We start from the raw sequence: 15,209 nt of genomic DNA on the forward strand, positions 1-15,209 counted from the left end.
TAAACCACTACTGAAAACATATAATTTGTTCCAAGCTTAAATTCACTGCACCGTTTTTCTAAGGAGTTGGTGGAAACCAAACCAGAGCTAAAAATAGACTTTCATCAGGTGGCTAGTGGGATGATCATGATGCTCTGTGTCTGCTGGATGTGTAAATAAGCTACTGTTTCAGGCCATAAAACAAAAACAATGAGCTGAAATATGACAAAAAATGAATATAAAATATGATAAAATGCTCCATAGAGCAGAACTGCAGAGACAGGTTATACTCTGCAGTGTCTATGAGTGACACCTTTCACATTAAACATAGTAATTACATGAATTGTTAAAGGGGACATATCATGGTTCGCGCATGAAGTATAATTCATTTGCAGTTGGTCACATTGTTTGATGAAAAACCCCATTTTTCAGGGTATCTCCATATTTCATTGTTTTAAGAAGTGCAATACAATTCAGCATGCTAAAGTGTCCACTTGTTCCATTATCCAACTTGTACAAAGAAAATTGAAACAGGAAATCGAGAGCCGGAAACAGAGACAGCTCGCCTTCAAAGTAAAAGTTGTGTGTCTTGAGGCGTGTTTGCTGCAGCTCAATTTAAGGAGAGCTACACTAAATAAATAAACAAATAGCCTAAATAATGAACATAATTCATAGCTTCTTTTACAAACTTTGGAGATACCTTGCTGAGCTCGTCAGCAAGGTAGAGAAAATGGTAACACTTTATTTTACAGTTCTCTTCATTTTATACCAATTTCATGGATATTTTTGTAATTTGCAGGTATTTAATGGTCCATTCTTAGGACATTTTGCACAGAAGGTGGTGCAATTTGATACACATTATAAGAAAAAACAAAAAAGGTGTCTGTTTAGATTGTAAGTGCTGATTCATTATATTCATTATTCATTATATCTTTGATAAATTAGACTCTTAATTCTTTAACTGATGGTAAAAACTACTGTGTGTTAAATGATATATTAGCATTTTAGGTTGTTTCTTTAAAACTCTATAATGAGCACATTTCCCCTATACTAACAAATTACATAAAGCTTTCAAAGAAATGCCCTAAAAATTAAACGCACTTCCTTTTAGGAATTCTTTTTAAGAATCTATTTTATTAAGATTTTTTGCAAATTAATAACTATGTATGAACATAAATAACATAAAATATCAAAAAGAATTAAGAGTCTAATTTATTAATATTATAATGAATCAGCACTTTCCAACTAAACCAACTTAACACTTTTTTCTGTTTTTTTCTTATCATTTGTATCAAATTGCATCACCCTCTCCGTAAAATTAACCATTAAATACCTGCAAAATACTCCAGGAATTTCCAGGAAATTAGTATCAATAAAATGACCTGTAAAATAAAGCATTAACAAAAAAAATGTCGCAAACAAATCATTCAGAGCAGATTGGAGCCCTGCTTTTGTCTTGCAGGGAGCATTTCTACATACACCAACCTCAAAGTTTGGAACTTTGACCATGTTTAATCTCTAATATCATAACAGTATGTAAATAACAAAAAACAGCAAAAAGCATAATATGTCCCCTTTAATATAAAAACGTGATTAATGCAGCTTTAACTTTCCATGGTTACTTATCAAATAACCATCTTGAATACAGATTCAATCTTAGGAAATAAAAAATTGTCATTGCAACAAGATTTTTTTTAAATGAGATTTTTTTATTGGTTTACAGAGCGCACGATTTGACTTAAACTATGGACCAAATTACCACAAAACTTTTGAGATTCGACTGACTCCAAGCACAGATGAAGCGACTGTGACAGTCCAAGACCAAGAGAAGAGACAAGTCTGGAACTATCATGCTGAACTGCCTGGTATAATTCTGTTATTTAATAATTATTCATTCACACATTGGAAAATTCAAGATTGTTTTTATTCAGACCATTTTTCTGTTGGTCTGCATTAATTCACAATTCATGTTTTTTAATGTGGTGCATGCCCTATTAAAATTAACTCTGCTACTGACATTACAGTAGTAGCCATAGTGTATATGTAGTGATCACATTACAGTGGTGGAAGAAGTATTCAGATCCTTTACTTAAGTAAAAGTACATAAGTATTGTGAACTTGATGTAGTTAAAGTATTGCAGTAAAAGTACATAAGTATTATGAGCTTGATGTAGTTAAAGTATTGCAGTAAAAGTACATAAGTATTATGAGCTTGATGTAGTTAAAGTATTGCAGTAAAAGTACATAAGTATTATGAGCTTGATGTAGTTAAAGTATTGCAGTAAAAGTACATAAGTATTATGAGCTTGATGTAGTTAAAGTATTGCAGTAAAAGTAGTGGTTTGGTCCCTCTGACTGATATATTATTATATATGACATCATTAGATTATTAATAGTGAAGCATCAGTGTTAGAGCAGCATGTTACTGTTGTAGCTGCTGGAGGTGGAGCTAGTTTACACTACTTTATATACAGTTAGCTAGTTTAGTCCAGTGGTTCCCAACCTAGGGGTCGAGCCCCTCCAAAGGGTCAGCAGATAAATCTGAGGGGGGAGGAAAGAAGAAAAAACAAAGTTCTGATACACAAATCTGTTTTCAGTTTTTGGACTTTTTCTCTAATCTTTGATTTTTGCTGAAATATTGGATCATTTGAACATTTATTGAAATGAAAGCATGTGAGAAGTTTAGAGGGAAAAATCACTATTTGGTGGAGCTGTTAACAACTCATAAGCCCTGTTTACACCTGGGATTAACATGCGTTTTGAGTTACCAATTTTGATCTGATCCCACTTCCCCGCTCTATATGCAAATAAACAGGTAGATCTTACTGTTTGCAAAGACCGCATTCGTTCGTTTTTAACCGGAGGTGTTGTGATAACAAGATAAAGAAATGCCCCCTCACGAAAATCAAATGCCCAACCTATAGATTTGCTGCATCTGAACATATATATATATATATATATACACATTACAAACATTATATCAGTGATCTCCCCGCAGCTGTGTCTCCCCATTGAGAGACGCTGTGTGCATTTACGCACCAGACACAGCACCATAACTTCATTGATTATTTAAATCTCTGACATGCCGACAGGATCTAATGTTAATTTATGTTCACATCCAATAGGTCAGCTGTTACACACACAGTCCAGGTTCATACAGTGAAACTGTTTGGAGTAAAGCAGCCGTCCTCCTGATAAATCCTGAGTTCATTATGTTTGGCAGTGCAACAAAACTAAAAACCATAGTTATCAATTTGACAGGACAGAGGAAACTATTCAGCAACGTTTAGCTTCTGAAATATTTTTAGTAGTAAAAAGACAAGTTATTTTCTGATTTTGGTTTAATTTCTATCCCGATTGTTGATTTGAAGAGGAAAACGAGTTAGGGAAACAGGAAAAACAGGGAGGTGGATTACAATTTTTAATTCACATGTAAGATGGAAAAACAAAATAATGCATTTATCCTATTATCAAACAAGTTGAACATAGCTTTGAACCAGGAGGCAGCAATGCCATTCCCATGCATCAGTTGGGTAGGTGGTCCTTCAATTAACATCTGTCTCGGGTGATCCGATCATAAGTGGACAGCTGTAAATACAGGTGTAAACACACCCAAGATGCATTGAGGACGGATTGAGATCCGATCACTCAGACCGCATTCGGAGGTGGTCTGGGCCCATGTGACCACATTCTTTCAGTAGTGTAAACGCAATGTGTCCTGGGTCACATTGAAGGACCACCTATTCAAGTGATGTCCTCTATTTTCCGGCAGACTGGACACAGGACCCTCCGTCCAAAGCTGTTCAACTTGTTTGATAACAGGATAAATAAATTATTTTGCTTTTCATGTGAATTAAAAACGTAATCCACCTCCCGTTTCTTCCTGTTTTTCTCGTTCCCCTAACCAGTTTCCCTCTTCAAATCAACAATTAGAATAGAAATCAAACCATTAACTTTTCGCTTGTCTGTCTAAAAAAATATTTCAGAAAATATGTAGTGGAGTGGAAGTATAAAGTAGCATCACATGGAAATACTCAAGTAAAGTACCTCAAAATTGTACTTAAGTACAGTACTTGAGTAAATGTATTTAGTTACTTTCCACCACTGGAAGCAGACACTAAGAGACACACTTTTGCTCAAACTAAACTGATGTCTCCTTCATAAAAAAAGCAGAATATCGAGTTAGAACCAACCAGTCTGGTGTGTGTTGAGGTGTGTGTTGATATACTGTATGGTGTCATCAGGTGATTTAATGAAGGTGAACACAGTGAACGAATGTGAGTAACAGCACTGCGCTCTGGTGCACCATCTCAGAGGCTGCGGATTTATCAGCATATCAGTCCTGTTGCCTTCAGAGGCTGCAGGGATTTAATAAACTGAACAAGACTTTTTTTATACAGTATAAAGCAGCTCTGGATAGCAGATACTGTAAGAATCACCCTCATTCATTTATAGATCCATGCAGACTGATTTACTGACTTTCCTGCTTTAATCACATTAAACGTTATTTTCTGTGCCAATTTTTGTTAGAGAGTGTTTAATTGAAATAAATTATTTATATTTTAAGCATTAATCTCTTGTTGCAGCATGTCTGCAGCAAATATTTAGTTTGAAACAGATGCCACTGATACTGTACCATTAGCCTATGTGATGCTCACCGAAACAAAGGGAATTTATGAGGTTGACGTATGACTGCAGCGTTCTACTATAGTCATACGTCATAGTTCTGTTTTAGCAACAGCTTAAATGTTTGAACTTTGAGTGCAAAATTAAGTTGTTAATCAAAAAATACACTGTGAACATTGTGGCTAATCAACATTGTCAGGAAATGATTCTGAAAAATATGAAATATCTCAAAAATGCCAAAATACACTGGAGGGGGCTTTAAATTTCACCATATAGATTTCATCTATTAATAAAACATTAGGTCTCATGAGGCATTAGACATCTTTGTTGCTGCTTCGACAGGGAAACACTGTCCGAGGAAACACAAAGAGGGAATTTGATGCTAAAAAGACTGTAAATGTGTCAGATATCCACTTGATATGACTAACTCAGACTGCTGAAGCTGAATATAAGCTTCACATCAACTTTTAAATACATAAATAGACACACTGTGGATTTTGGTCTCCATCACTTCCATTGAAATCACATTTGAAGAGGATCTTTTAATATTTAAACCTCCTTCAGCGTCCATATCAGCTGACTGTTGTTTATAAAGCACTGAATGGTTTAAGGCCAAAATACATTTCTGATCTGCTGATACATTGTGAACCATCCAGACCTCTCAGGTCATCTGGGACAGGTCTGCTTTCTGTCCACAGAGTCAAAACTAAACATTGAGAAGCAGCTTTCAACTCAGTTCTTCCTTATCTTACTTATCTTTCAGGTCCTGACCAAAGGAGGGAAAATCTACAAAAAACTAAGATTCTCTCAGGGGATGAAGAGGAGAGGCTGCGCTCTGTTCGGACTGAATTTATTAAAAGAGTGTCCATTCCTGTTCTGAATAACCTGCTGGATGCACTTCTGCAAGATAACATTATCAACCATGGGGAAAAGGATTGGATCAAAGAAAAGCACAACAGGGCAGACAAAGCACAAGAGCTGATTGACATGGTGCTAAACAAAGGCAATCAGGCTTGTAAAACTCTGATTGATACCTTCTGTAAAGAAGATAAATGTCTTTCTGCAATGCTACAGTTACAACAAAGCTAAAGGAAACTGAGGGGAAATCAGTGACTTGTGAATACATCTTCACAAACTTTGTTTTTAAAGGCTTGTTTTAAATTTTCACTGAGATTTACCTAAACTCAAAAACTCCAAAACTCAGGTATCCTGCAGCACTGCCAGTAAGCCTCACTTGGACTGGTCAAGTAAATTTATATATATATTGTATAATATGCACGGTGAATGAAGAGAGGGAGTGGTGATAGGGAAAACAAAGCCATGAATCAGATAAATAAAACATTATTTTGTGATTGTTTCATGGCAGTTACTTTCTAATAGTCGTCTAGGGACAATGGTCATCTGGGACAGGTCTGCTTTCTGTCCCCAGAGTCAAAACTAAACATGGAGAAGCAGCTTTCAGTTTTTATGCTCCACATATCTGGAACAAACTCCCAGAAAACTGCAGGTCTGCTGCAACTCTCAGTTTTTTTTAAATCACAGCTGAAGACTTTTCTGTTTGCTGCTGCTTTTAATTAAACCAAATTTGAGGGTTAATATTGTCACTGTACTGTAACTTTTTTCCCCCTTTTTTATCTGTTTTATTCTATTTTAGCTTCTTTTGTATTTCCAGATTTAACACTTGCCTTGTCTAATAATAGATAAACACACCCACACCCCCATACAACGCTGCGGGAAGGTACGGCATTGCCAGATTATTTGTGAACACAGACCTTCATCCTGTCCGCTGAGGCCTCTCTGCTTTGCATGTGTGTGTAATACACATTTTTTCCTCTTTATTATAAAAATAATAATTTTATTTTTGTTATTACTTTTTCTTTAAAAAGAAAAGTGTGTACATTGTGCAGATAAACATGTAAAGAAAAAATCAGTAATTGTTCTAGGTCTTGGCACCAGGGGGAGAAGGATCAAAAAGGGAGTAAGGAAATGATTTTTTTTTTTAATTAAAAGGGCTTTATATCAAAGTCCTCATTGTGTGTGCAGTGTTCAACATATTGAACACAGTATGTTGCTACAGAAGTTATTATGCATTATGATCATGTGCTGCATAGACGGAATATATGAACATATAGTATCTGGGGAGGTGTGGTGAAGTACTTTATTGATCCCCATGGGGAGGTGGGTCCTCTGAATTTGACCCATTCTCAACACACACACTAGGAGCAGGGGGCAACAGCAGTACAGCGCCCAGGGACCAACTCCAGTTCTTTTTGCGAGTGCCTTGGTCAGGGGCATTAACAGGAGTATTAATCCTACGTGGAAACCCACGCAAACACAGGGAGAACATGCAAACTCCACACAGAAATGACCTGGGACAGCTGGAGTTTGAATCCAGGACACTGTGAAGCAACAGTGCTAACCACTGAGCCACCATGCTACCTGTTCAATTTATTTCATTGTCCATATAATTGTCTGTCAAATATCTAATTTCTCATATTTTCTAAGATAATTTGCTATGTATTTTAATTGTTTTAAGATTAAAAAATAATATAAACTTCAATGTAAAAAGTGTATGTGTGTGTATATATGTAGCATACATTATATAATCATTCATACATTTTTATGCTGATCTTTTTGTAACTGATCTATCAGTCCTCAACTCTCTTCACTGAACTCTTTCTGCATCGCACATCTCAAAGCTCATCCATCAAAAATTGTGGGTGAGAATGTGACATGTCTGGACTCCAGGAAGATCAGCTGTGCTTTAGGTCACAGCTAATGGGGATCCTAACTAATAAACAATAAACAAATGTCTGGATTTTGTGTTTATGCAGTTAGGTGTTTTTTCTCTTTCTGCTCTGTCATGGTAGGTATCACTGATCCTTCTAAGTAGGCCTAATGCTGTCAGCCTTTAGTCAATTTTGCATATGTTTTGTTTGGGGTTTTTTTTTGTTTGCTTGCTTGTTTTTTTTTTTTTACAAATTTATAATCTTAAAATGAAAAATGTATAGGAGATAAGTATCATAATGGTCCAATCCTTGCAGCAGCTCTCTAACTGTACATACTGAACAGCTGATGAGGAAAATACCCCTGTGAGGAATTGATTCGCCAAAAAAGAAAACCCTGCTGTTGTATTAAGTCGCTCCAAATTCCATTCTAAAAATTTCAATTTTAATTTTGATGTTTATTTAGTCTTTATTTAGTACATGTTTCCTACAAGATGACTTGGATTACATTAAATTAGTTGGAAACACACAACAATTCAGCATAGGTGTGATATATCGAATAATAATACTTGATCAAATATCATTCCCACAATATTCAAATAGGTCTGCATAATAGGGACTAGCTAATGCTAATTCTGAAAGTTTAATTTAAGGCATTTGTTGTTAAAAGCTGGTAAGTGCTACATAGTATGTACACCAAATATCCCACAATGAGCAAATGCATAAATCATTTTTTTTTTTAAATACATAAAGAAGTGCATTTTGATAATGGAAAAGGACATTAAATTAATGTCTTGGATTTATTTTCTACATCTCATAAATAATCTTTTATTAAGGCTATTTCTGTGTTTATTTATGCATTTCTACATTTATTTATTTATGCATTTCTACATTCATTTTATTTATTTATTTTTGTATTATACATTTTTGTATTTATTTTTGTATTTATACATTTCTTCTTCTTTTTTTTCTTTTTTTTAAGTTTTCAAGTCATTTTTCGTACTCCATACAACCGCGTTCACAGTAAGAAAACGATCCAGACCTGATTAGTCGATGATCGATAGATTTACCCCTCTCAATCAGTATACTCGCAGCCAGGAAGAAATAGTCGATCAACGATAGACGTTACCCATCAAAGATGAAAGCGGCGCGCTAGCTCTGTTAGCATCATTTGATGGAGGGGGCGACATGTTTCATCTGGAAACTGAGTTACACTAAAACCTGCCCAGCTCGGATACAGTAACTGAGGACGGAGAAGAACGGCACGATATGCAGTAAGTACCGACTCCCAACCGGCGGCGGAGCGGAACCGGATTAATCCCGCTAAAAGTTTGGAGCCGCCAGGCCCGCTGCGAAGCTAGCCGGTGATCTGAACGCAGGCAGCCTCCTGTAACAGCGTTTAGACTGGATCTGCTCACGGCTCCAGCTCACTCAGACTGAACCATAATCCAGTTATTATATTTAGAGTTTAAACAGGAGCGTTTCTAATGTTTTTAGCCTGAATGATCACATTAGCTCGCTGCTCTGCTAGCTGATTAGCTGCTGTAGAGATGCTGCACTGAGGAGTAACTAAGTACATTTAACGTTAACAGTTACTCAAATAACGTACTTAAGTACATTTTTGAGGTACCTGTACATGAGTATTTCTATCCTATGCAACTTAATACTTCCACTCCACTACATATCAGAGGGAAATATTGTACTTTCTACTCCATTACATTTATTTGACAGTTTTAGTTACTTTTCAGATTTACAGAGATGATTCTTCTTTTATTTCTTCTTATTATTAGTAATACACATTATCTTCTTTTCTTAAAGTCACTGTAAAACGTCAAAAACATAAAGTAACAGATAGGACTTCTGCTTGTAATGGAATATTTTTACATTCATGTATTGGTACTTTTACTTCAGTAAAGGATTTGAGTACTACACCACTGTCATTATGCCAGATAGATGGTTTTTTGTCTATTTTTAAAATACTCAGATTTAAACTGTTTAAGTAATTAACACCGTCGTTATAGACAGGATGAGAGTGAAAGTGATGTGCAGGTGTCTCCTCTTCACTGATACATCTCCGGTGTTTGACACTGAGCTGTTTTTGGTTCCCAGGTCATGAAGCGGGTTCGCACGGAGCAGATCCAGTATGCCGTGGCTCAGTACCTGAAGCGGAGGCAGTATGTGGACACTGAAGCCTCCCTGAAAGGAGCCAAACTCTTCCAGTCAGCTGAGGAGATGGCTGCCAGCCTTACGGGTGAGAACACTGACACGATGCAGAGTTGGACTGACTTGATTTGGGATTAACTTTACACATATTTTTCAGGTCTGTCTTAAAACAACAAACAACAAGAAAAAAGGTTAATCAGACAAAATGAGTAAAAGTACATGTGGGATGGACGATGGGTCTTTAAACTAGCCAACAGCTTTTAAAATTTCTTATTAGCTTCATACAACCAGAAAGGTTAAAACCGAGTGTTTCCACATGATGGTGTGTCTACTTTAATGTAAATAAAGGATCTGAGCATTTCTTCCACCTCTGCTGTAAACTCTTAGTTGAAACATACACCCTGTAAAAACTTTATATTCATCGGTGAAATGATAATAGTTACAGGTGATTGAGTAATCATGCACCTTATCTCTTCCTCCTCCTCTTCCTCTCCTCTCTGTGTCCGTGAGCAGTGCAGACAGAGTCGGGTTGTGCCAACATCGTCTCTGCTGCACCCTGCCAGTCCGACCCGCAGCAGTACGAGACACAATACTCCAGACTGCGCTCCTTTCTGTCAGGTATGACGTCCACATTCCTGCTGCAGAGCCACTGACTTCCTCACATAGCTGAAGATGAGTGTGTATTTACACATCATCACCTGAACCAACTTGTCATTTATGCTCTCTGTTAAATCAGGTGATTTGGGTGAACATATTCACAAAATAGCAAGCACAAGACCTGTGATCATAAAACCATCTGAATAATTTTTATTTCCTCTAAATTAGAAACAGAAATATCCTGGGCGAAGGAGGTGAGCAGCATCCTCTACCCGCTCTTCGTCTACCTCCACCTGGACATGGTGCGCTGCGGCCTGAAGGGGGCAGTAGATGGTTTCTACAGTCGTTTCCACGGCGCCTTTCTTCAGGACAGTGAGCAACGCGCCACTGTGGAGCAGCTGCGGCATGTTCTCACTGCTCAGGACGTAGCAGCCAACCCCAAGCTGAGTGCTTTCCTAGAGCACAAGTACGTGGTTCACCTGACGGAGCCGGCCTACAGCTACCTGCTGCGCTACCTGCAGAGCGAGGACAACAGCGCCCTCTGCAGGGCCCTCAGCACGCACCTGCAGGTGGAGGTCACCGCCTCCAGGCGTACAGACTACCAGCTGTACGGAGCGGCCGGTGGAGCGACCGCCGCCCCGAACTCCACCTCCTCCTGGGCGGGAGTGGACGGGGCGGATGGTGGGGAAGGGGTGGACGTCCCTGCAGGGATCCCGCAGAGCGAGGCGGCCCTGGAGGCTCTGCAGGACTGCATCAAGAAGGTCCGCGAGGGCCCCCCCTCGCTCACCACCGTGTGTTTCTACGCCTTCCACCACACGGAGCAGCTGCTGAACACCGCCGAGGTCTCCGCCGACAGCCGACTGCTGGCCGCCGGCTTCGACAGCTCCACGGTGAAGCTGTGGAGCCTCCGAGCCAGGAAGCTGAAGGCTAAACCGCATCAGGCCGACGTGTCGCACATCCACCTGGCATGTGACGTACTGGAGGAGGAAGTGAGTACAAATGAAAACACCTTTACAGCATATTTGACATTGTTTTATAATGTGTGAAGGCCAAGCTGATGTTTATATTTCTTTTTATGCATAATTTATTAGATTATAACTAACAATTATTGTCACTATCAGTTGATCTGTCCAAACACTTTTTTCCCACTTAATCATTTAATCTTTTGGTCTATAAAATATCAGAAAATACTGAAAAACTCTCATCACAGTTTCCTAAAAGCCTGAGTGAAATATTCAAATTCCTTGTTTTGTCCAAAACCACAAAAATATTCAATTTACAGTCATATAACACATGTTTAGCATTTCAGCTTGACAAATGATTCATCTGTCCTCTAAACTGCTGTAAGTGAAAGACTCAGGCACAGTTGATTAGGGCTGCAACTAATGATTGCTTTATCAATCTATTGCATAATGGAGAATGTTCATCACTTGTTAGCAGAAATAATTTCAACATTCTGATTAAGATATTAAAGGAAAAAAAGAAACATTTTGTGTCCTTTGTGAAACTGTAACAGGTCACTGAATTTGTTCACTGATGATCAGAATTGTTTATTCGGCTGTTTCTTGCTTAATTACAAATAATATCAGGACAGAGACGCTAATATCAGCTAACAGGACGACTTTTCTTCTTCGTTGCTGTATGTTTGTCCTCAGGTGGACGAGGAAGACGGCTCCGGCAGTGAGATAAAGACGCTGCGAGGTCATAGCGGTCCGGTGTTTCGCACCGCCTTCCTGACGGACAGCTCCGGCCTGCTCTCCTGCTCCGAGGACACGACCATCCGCTACTGGGACCTGGGCAGCTTCACCAACACGGTGCTCTACCAGGGACACGCCTACCCGGTGTGGGACGTGGACGTCAGCCCCTGCAGCCTCTACTTCGCCAGCGGCTCCCACGACCGCACCGCCCGCCTCTGGACGTTCTCCCGCACCTACCCGCTGCGTCTCTACGCCGGGCATCTCGCCGACGTCGATTGCGTCAAGTTCCACCCCAACTCCAACTACCTGGCCACCGGCTCCACAGACAAGACTGTCCGGCTGTGGAGCACCCAGCAGGGGGCGTCGGTTCGCCTCTTCACAGGCCACCGCGGCCCGGTGCTGTCGCTCGCTTTCTCACCTAACGGGAAGTACCTAGCGTCCGCCGGCGAGGACCAGAGAGTAAAGCTTTGGGATTTAGCATCGGGGACGTTGTTCAAAGACCTGCGGGGACACACAGACAGCGTCACCAGCCTGTCTTTCAGCCCGGACAGCAGCCTGGTGGCGTCGTCGTCTATGGACAACTCGGTCAGGGTGTGGGACATCAGGAACTCCCACGGCGGGACGCCAGCTGACGGCTCGTCCAGCGAACTGGTTGGACTGTACACTGGAAACACCAGCAACGTGTTGAACGTCCAGTTCATGGCCTGCAACCTGCTGCTGGTGACAGGAACTGCTCAAGAGAAAGCAGAACAGTAGCCACGGCGTCTTGTGTAGTTTGTTAGTGTTTGGGAGAAACGCTCGAATGTCTCCAGGTGTTCGTTTGAAGATGTGGTCGTCAGTCGGACTCTGAGCCAACAAAAACGTCTTTTGCCAAACTGAGCTGCAGGTCTGATATTTTTTTGTGTGTGTGTGTTTTTTCTTCATTATTTCTCAGCGTAGAACAGAAGCAAAGTTAAGAATCACTTTTTTTCCTTCAAAAACCTTTTTAAGGCTGCAACTAACGATTATTTTCTCGATCAATCGATTAGACGTTTCTAAAATGTCAGAAAATGGTGAAAAATGTCCTGTTGATGCAGCCTAAACTGTCTCGTTATGTCCCGACCAACAGTCCACAACCCAAAGATGTTCAGTTTACTGTTGTAGAAAAACAGAAAATGGAGCTGGAACAAGAGAATTTTAGTGTTTTTTTTTTTCCTTTTTAAAAAATGTCTGAAAACAGTTAATTGAATATCAAAATAGTTGCTGATTAGTTTTCTGTCCATCATTCATTGCTGAAGCATAATTTGCTATATGTGGTATTATCTCATTACCAAAGCTCCTGCACTAGATCTCAGTATTAAAGAATTCATCAGTTTCTTGTACGTGATGTTTGGAAGCTGCAGAGGAAACGGTCTGGTGGTTGTTTAGTCTGCTGTCATGCACAAGTTTTATATAATCTATGAGAACTGTATATAAAATGTGACTGTTGGAAGATGTTGTAGATTTAAAAAAAAAAAAAAAAAAAAAATTTGCAGCTGCAAAAATCAGTTTGACACAGATTGACGAGAAAAATGACAAAATAGCAGCGACGTGTTTTGTTTTTTCTCGGTTATTTGATGGTGAATTCATCAGTTTGTGGAAATATATAAATGTGACTGAACATTGATGAGTATTGTGGGATAAACTGGGTCGCTGGAGTCCAGAATATTTGGTCTACCTGCTGCAGAATACAGAGTTTCACCTCCTTTGTTACAGTTCATGTGTAAAAGATGAAACGCGCTGGTTAACCAGTCGTTTTTACATCTCTGTGTCTCAGTTACTTCTTTTGTTAAATAGTTTTCTTGCCATAAAACATGTTTATATTTCTAAAACTAATGTACCGAACTTAAGTATTGTTTTAATGCCTTTTAACGAAACTCTGCAATCATGTCAACAATCAGCATCATATTGAAAACTTGTTGATGTTTAGCCTAGCTTAGCACAAACACTGAAAGCAGCGGGAAACTGCTAGCTTAGCTCCATCTTAAGTGAAAGAAATGCAACTTCCAAAAACTCTAAACATGAAATTCTCAAGTTGATTTAAAAAGAAATACATGTAAATAAGACAACTTTGAGTCTTTGGATGGTGCGTTTTTTCATTTTCAATGAGGCTAGGCTAGCAGTTTCCCTCCGCTTTCAGTCTTTGTGCTAAGCTAAGCTAATCACATCCTGGATAGAGCGACTATAATTAGATATTTTACGATATGATGCTGATTGTTAAAGGCAAGAAAACAATACTTTATCTTGATACTTTAGTTTTAGAAATATAAACATGTTTTATGGTTTAAAAAAAAAAAAAAAACGCACTTTTTTAAAAATTTGACAAAAGAAGCCAAATTTCTCAAACTGCAGCTCATAATCAGATCGCTGTCGTCGGATGAATTCAGGAAGAAAACTTTCAGAAATGAAGAAAGTACATTTTGCATTGAGGCCCGTTGAGTTCAGAGACTGTTCATAGTGTATTTTCTGCACTATTCTGCGAGTGGCATTAACTGTGCAATGCTTAAAAAGTGTAAATATACTGTATTTTTGTAATATTTTGTCTACCAAAAGTTTCCATCCAGGTTGTGCTTTATGAGGGCAGAAACTGATGCTCCTGGATTGTTTTCGTACAAAGTCTGATTGATTGAGGATTTTTTTTGTTGTTGTTTTTTGAATATTTTGTTCATGAATTCAGCCTGGAAGTTGTCCTTTTCTGTTCATCAGTAAACTTTTGAATCGCTCCTGTAGCCCAAAATAAGAAATAAATAACAGAATTTATTTGATCTGATGCTTCAGTCCCTTCTGTCGACTGTATCACGCTGGTTTGAGTTCCTTTCTGAGCTTGATGTTGTGTACTTTGATTCAGTTTCACTGCATATAAAACATAAATGTTGTTTAACCTGACACACCAGACTGTGTGACCCAGTCATCTATAAACTTAAGAGTGGACCAGATAGACGGGACGCACCAGAGCAAAACTGTGACCTGCGTAAACAAATCCTCATTTTGAAAAACTAAATTCTGCACACTCAAGATCAGGAAAAAGACGTCTCGCCACCTGCTGGTCAGCTGACGTTACAGCAGGTTGTTGGATCAGAGAGACATGAGGGAACTTTACAGGACAGTTAAACTTATTTATCTGTGCAAATAAAAAAAACTGCGAAGAATCACTTAAAGGATGGATCCACAATTATTCAAGTGTGTCTTAAACCAACAGTCAGGAGCCCAAATGAACATTAAAGCTGTTTTTCTTGCTGTAATCATTCCTCCTGTTCATACTGACCATTACAAGATCCCTTCATAATGACCTTACAATGTAAGTGATGGAGGACAAAATCCAAAGTTTATCTGAAGCTAATATGAAGCTTAAGCGTCCAAATGAGTCAAATCAAGTAGATATCTTTCAACATTACAGTCTTTT

At 38.8% G+C, this 15,209-nt stretch overlaps 2 protein-coding genes across 2 annotated transcripts in view; both read left to right on the plus strand.

Moving 5' to 3' along the window:
• The window catches only part of LOC122976609 (NACHT, LRR and PYD domains-containing protein 1b allele 2-like), a 49,504-nt gene extending 43,109 nt beyond the window's left edge, over positions 1-6,395 (plus strand). The window contains exons 12-14 of the mRNA XM_044345186.1: positions 1,703-1,844; positions 5,369-5,595; positions 6,306-6,395. Coding sequence (XP_044201121.1) covers positions 1,703-1,844; positions 5,369-5,595; positions 6,306-6,395 — 459 coding nt within the window. The remainder of the gene's footprint in view (positions 1-1,702; positions 1,845-5,368; positions 5,596-6,305) is intronic.
• Positions 6,396-8,417: 2,022 nt separating this feature from the next.
• taf5l (TAF5-like RNA polymerase II, p300/CBP-associated factor (PCAF)-associated factor) lies at positions 8,418-14,571 on the plus strand. Its single transcript, XM_044341604.1, has 5 exons — positions 8,418-8,605; positions 9,441-9,582; positions 10,008-10,112; positions 10,320-11,080; positions 11,747-14,571. The coding sequence occupies exons 2-5, from the start codon at positions 9,444-9,446 to the stop codon at positions 12,542-12,544; spliced, it is 1,803 nt and encodes a 600-aa protein (XP_044197539.1). The 5' UTR covers positions 8,418-8,605; positions 9,441-9,443; the 3' UTR covers positions 12,545-14,571.
• The last annotated feature ends 638 nt before the right edge of the window (positions 14,572-15,209 follow it).

The sequence above is a fragment of the Thunnus albacares genome, chromosome 3, assembly GCF_914725855.1.
Source record: "Thunnus albacares chromosome 3, fThuAlb1.1, whole genome shotgun sequence".
NCBI classification, from domain to species: Eukaryota; Metazoa; Chordata; class Actinopteri; order Scombriformes; family Scombridae; genus Thunnus; species Thunnus albacares.

Excerpts from the sequence above, each read along its gene's own strand:
- taf5l (XM_044341604.1), top strand. The coding sequence starts at position 9,444 with ATGAAGCGGGTTCGCACGGAGCAGATCCAGTATGCCGTGGCTCAGTAC. Across the intron at positions 10,113-10,319 it reads ACTGCGCTCCTTTCTGTCAG|AAACAGAAATATCCTGGGCG; the intron begins GTATGACGTCCA and ends CCTCTAAATTAG. Across the intron at positions 11,081-11,746 it reads GTGACGTACTGGAGGAGGAA|GTGGACGAGGAAGACGGCTC; the intron begins GTGAGTACAAAT and ends GTTTGTCCTCAG.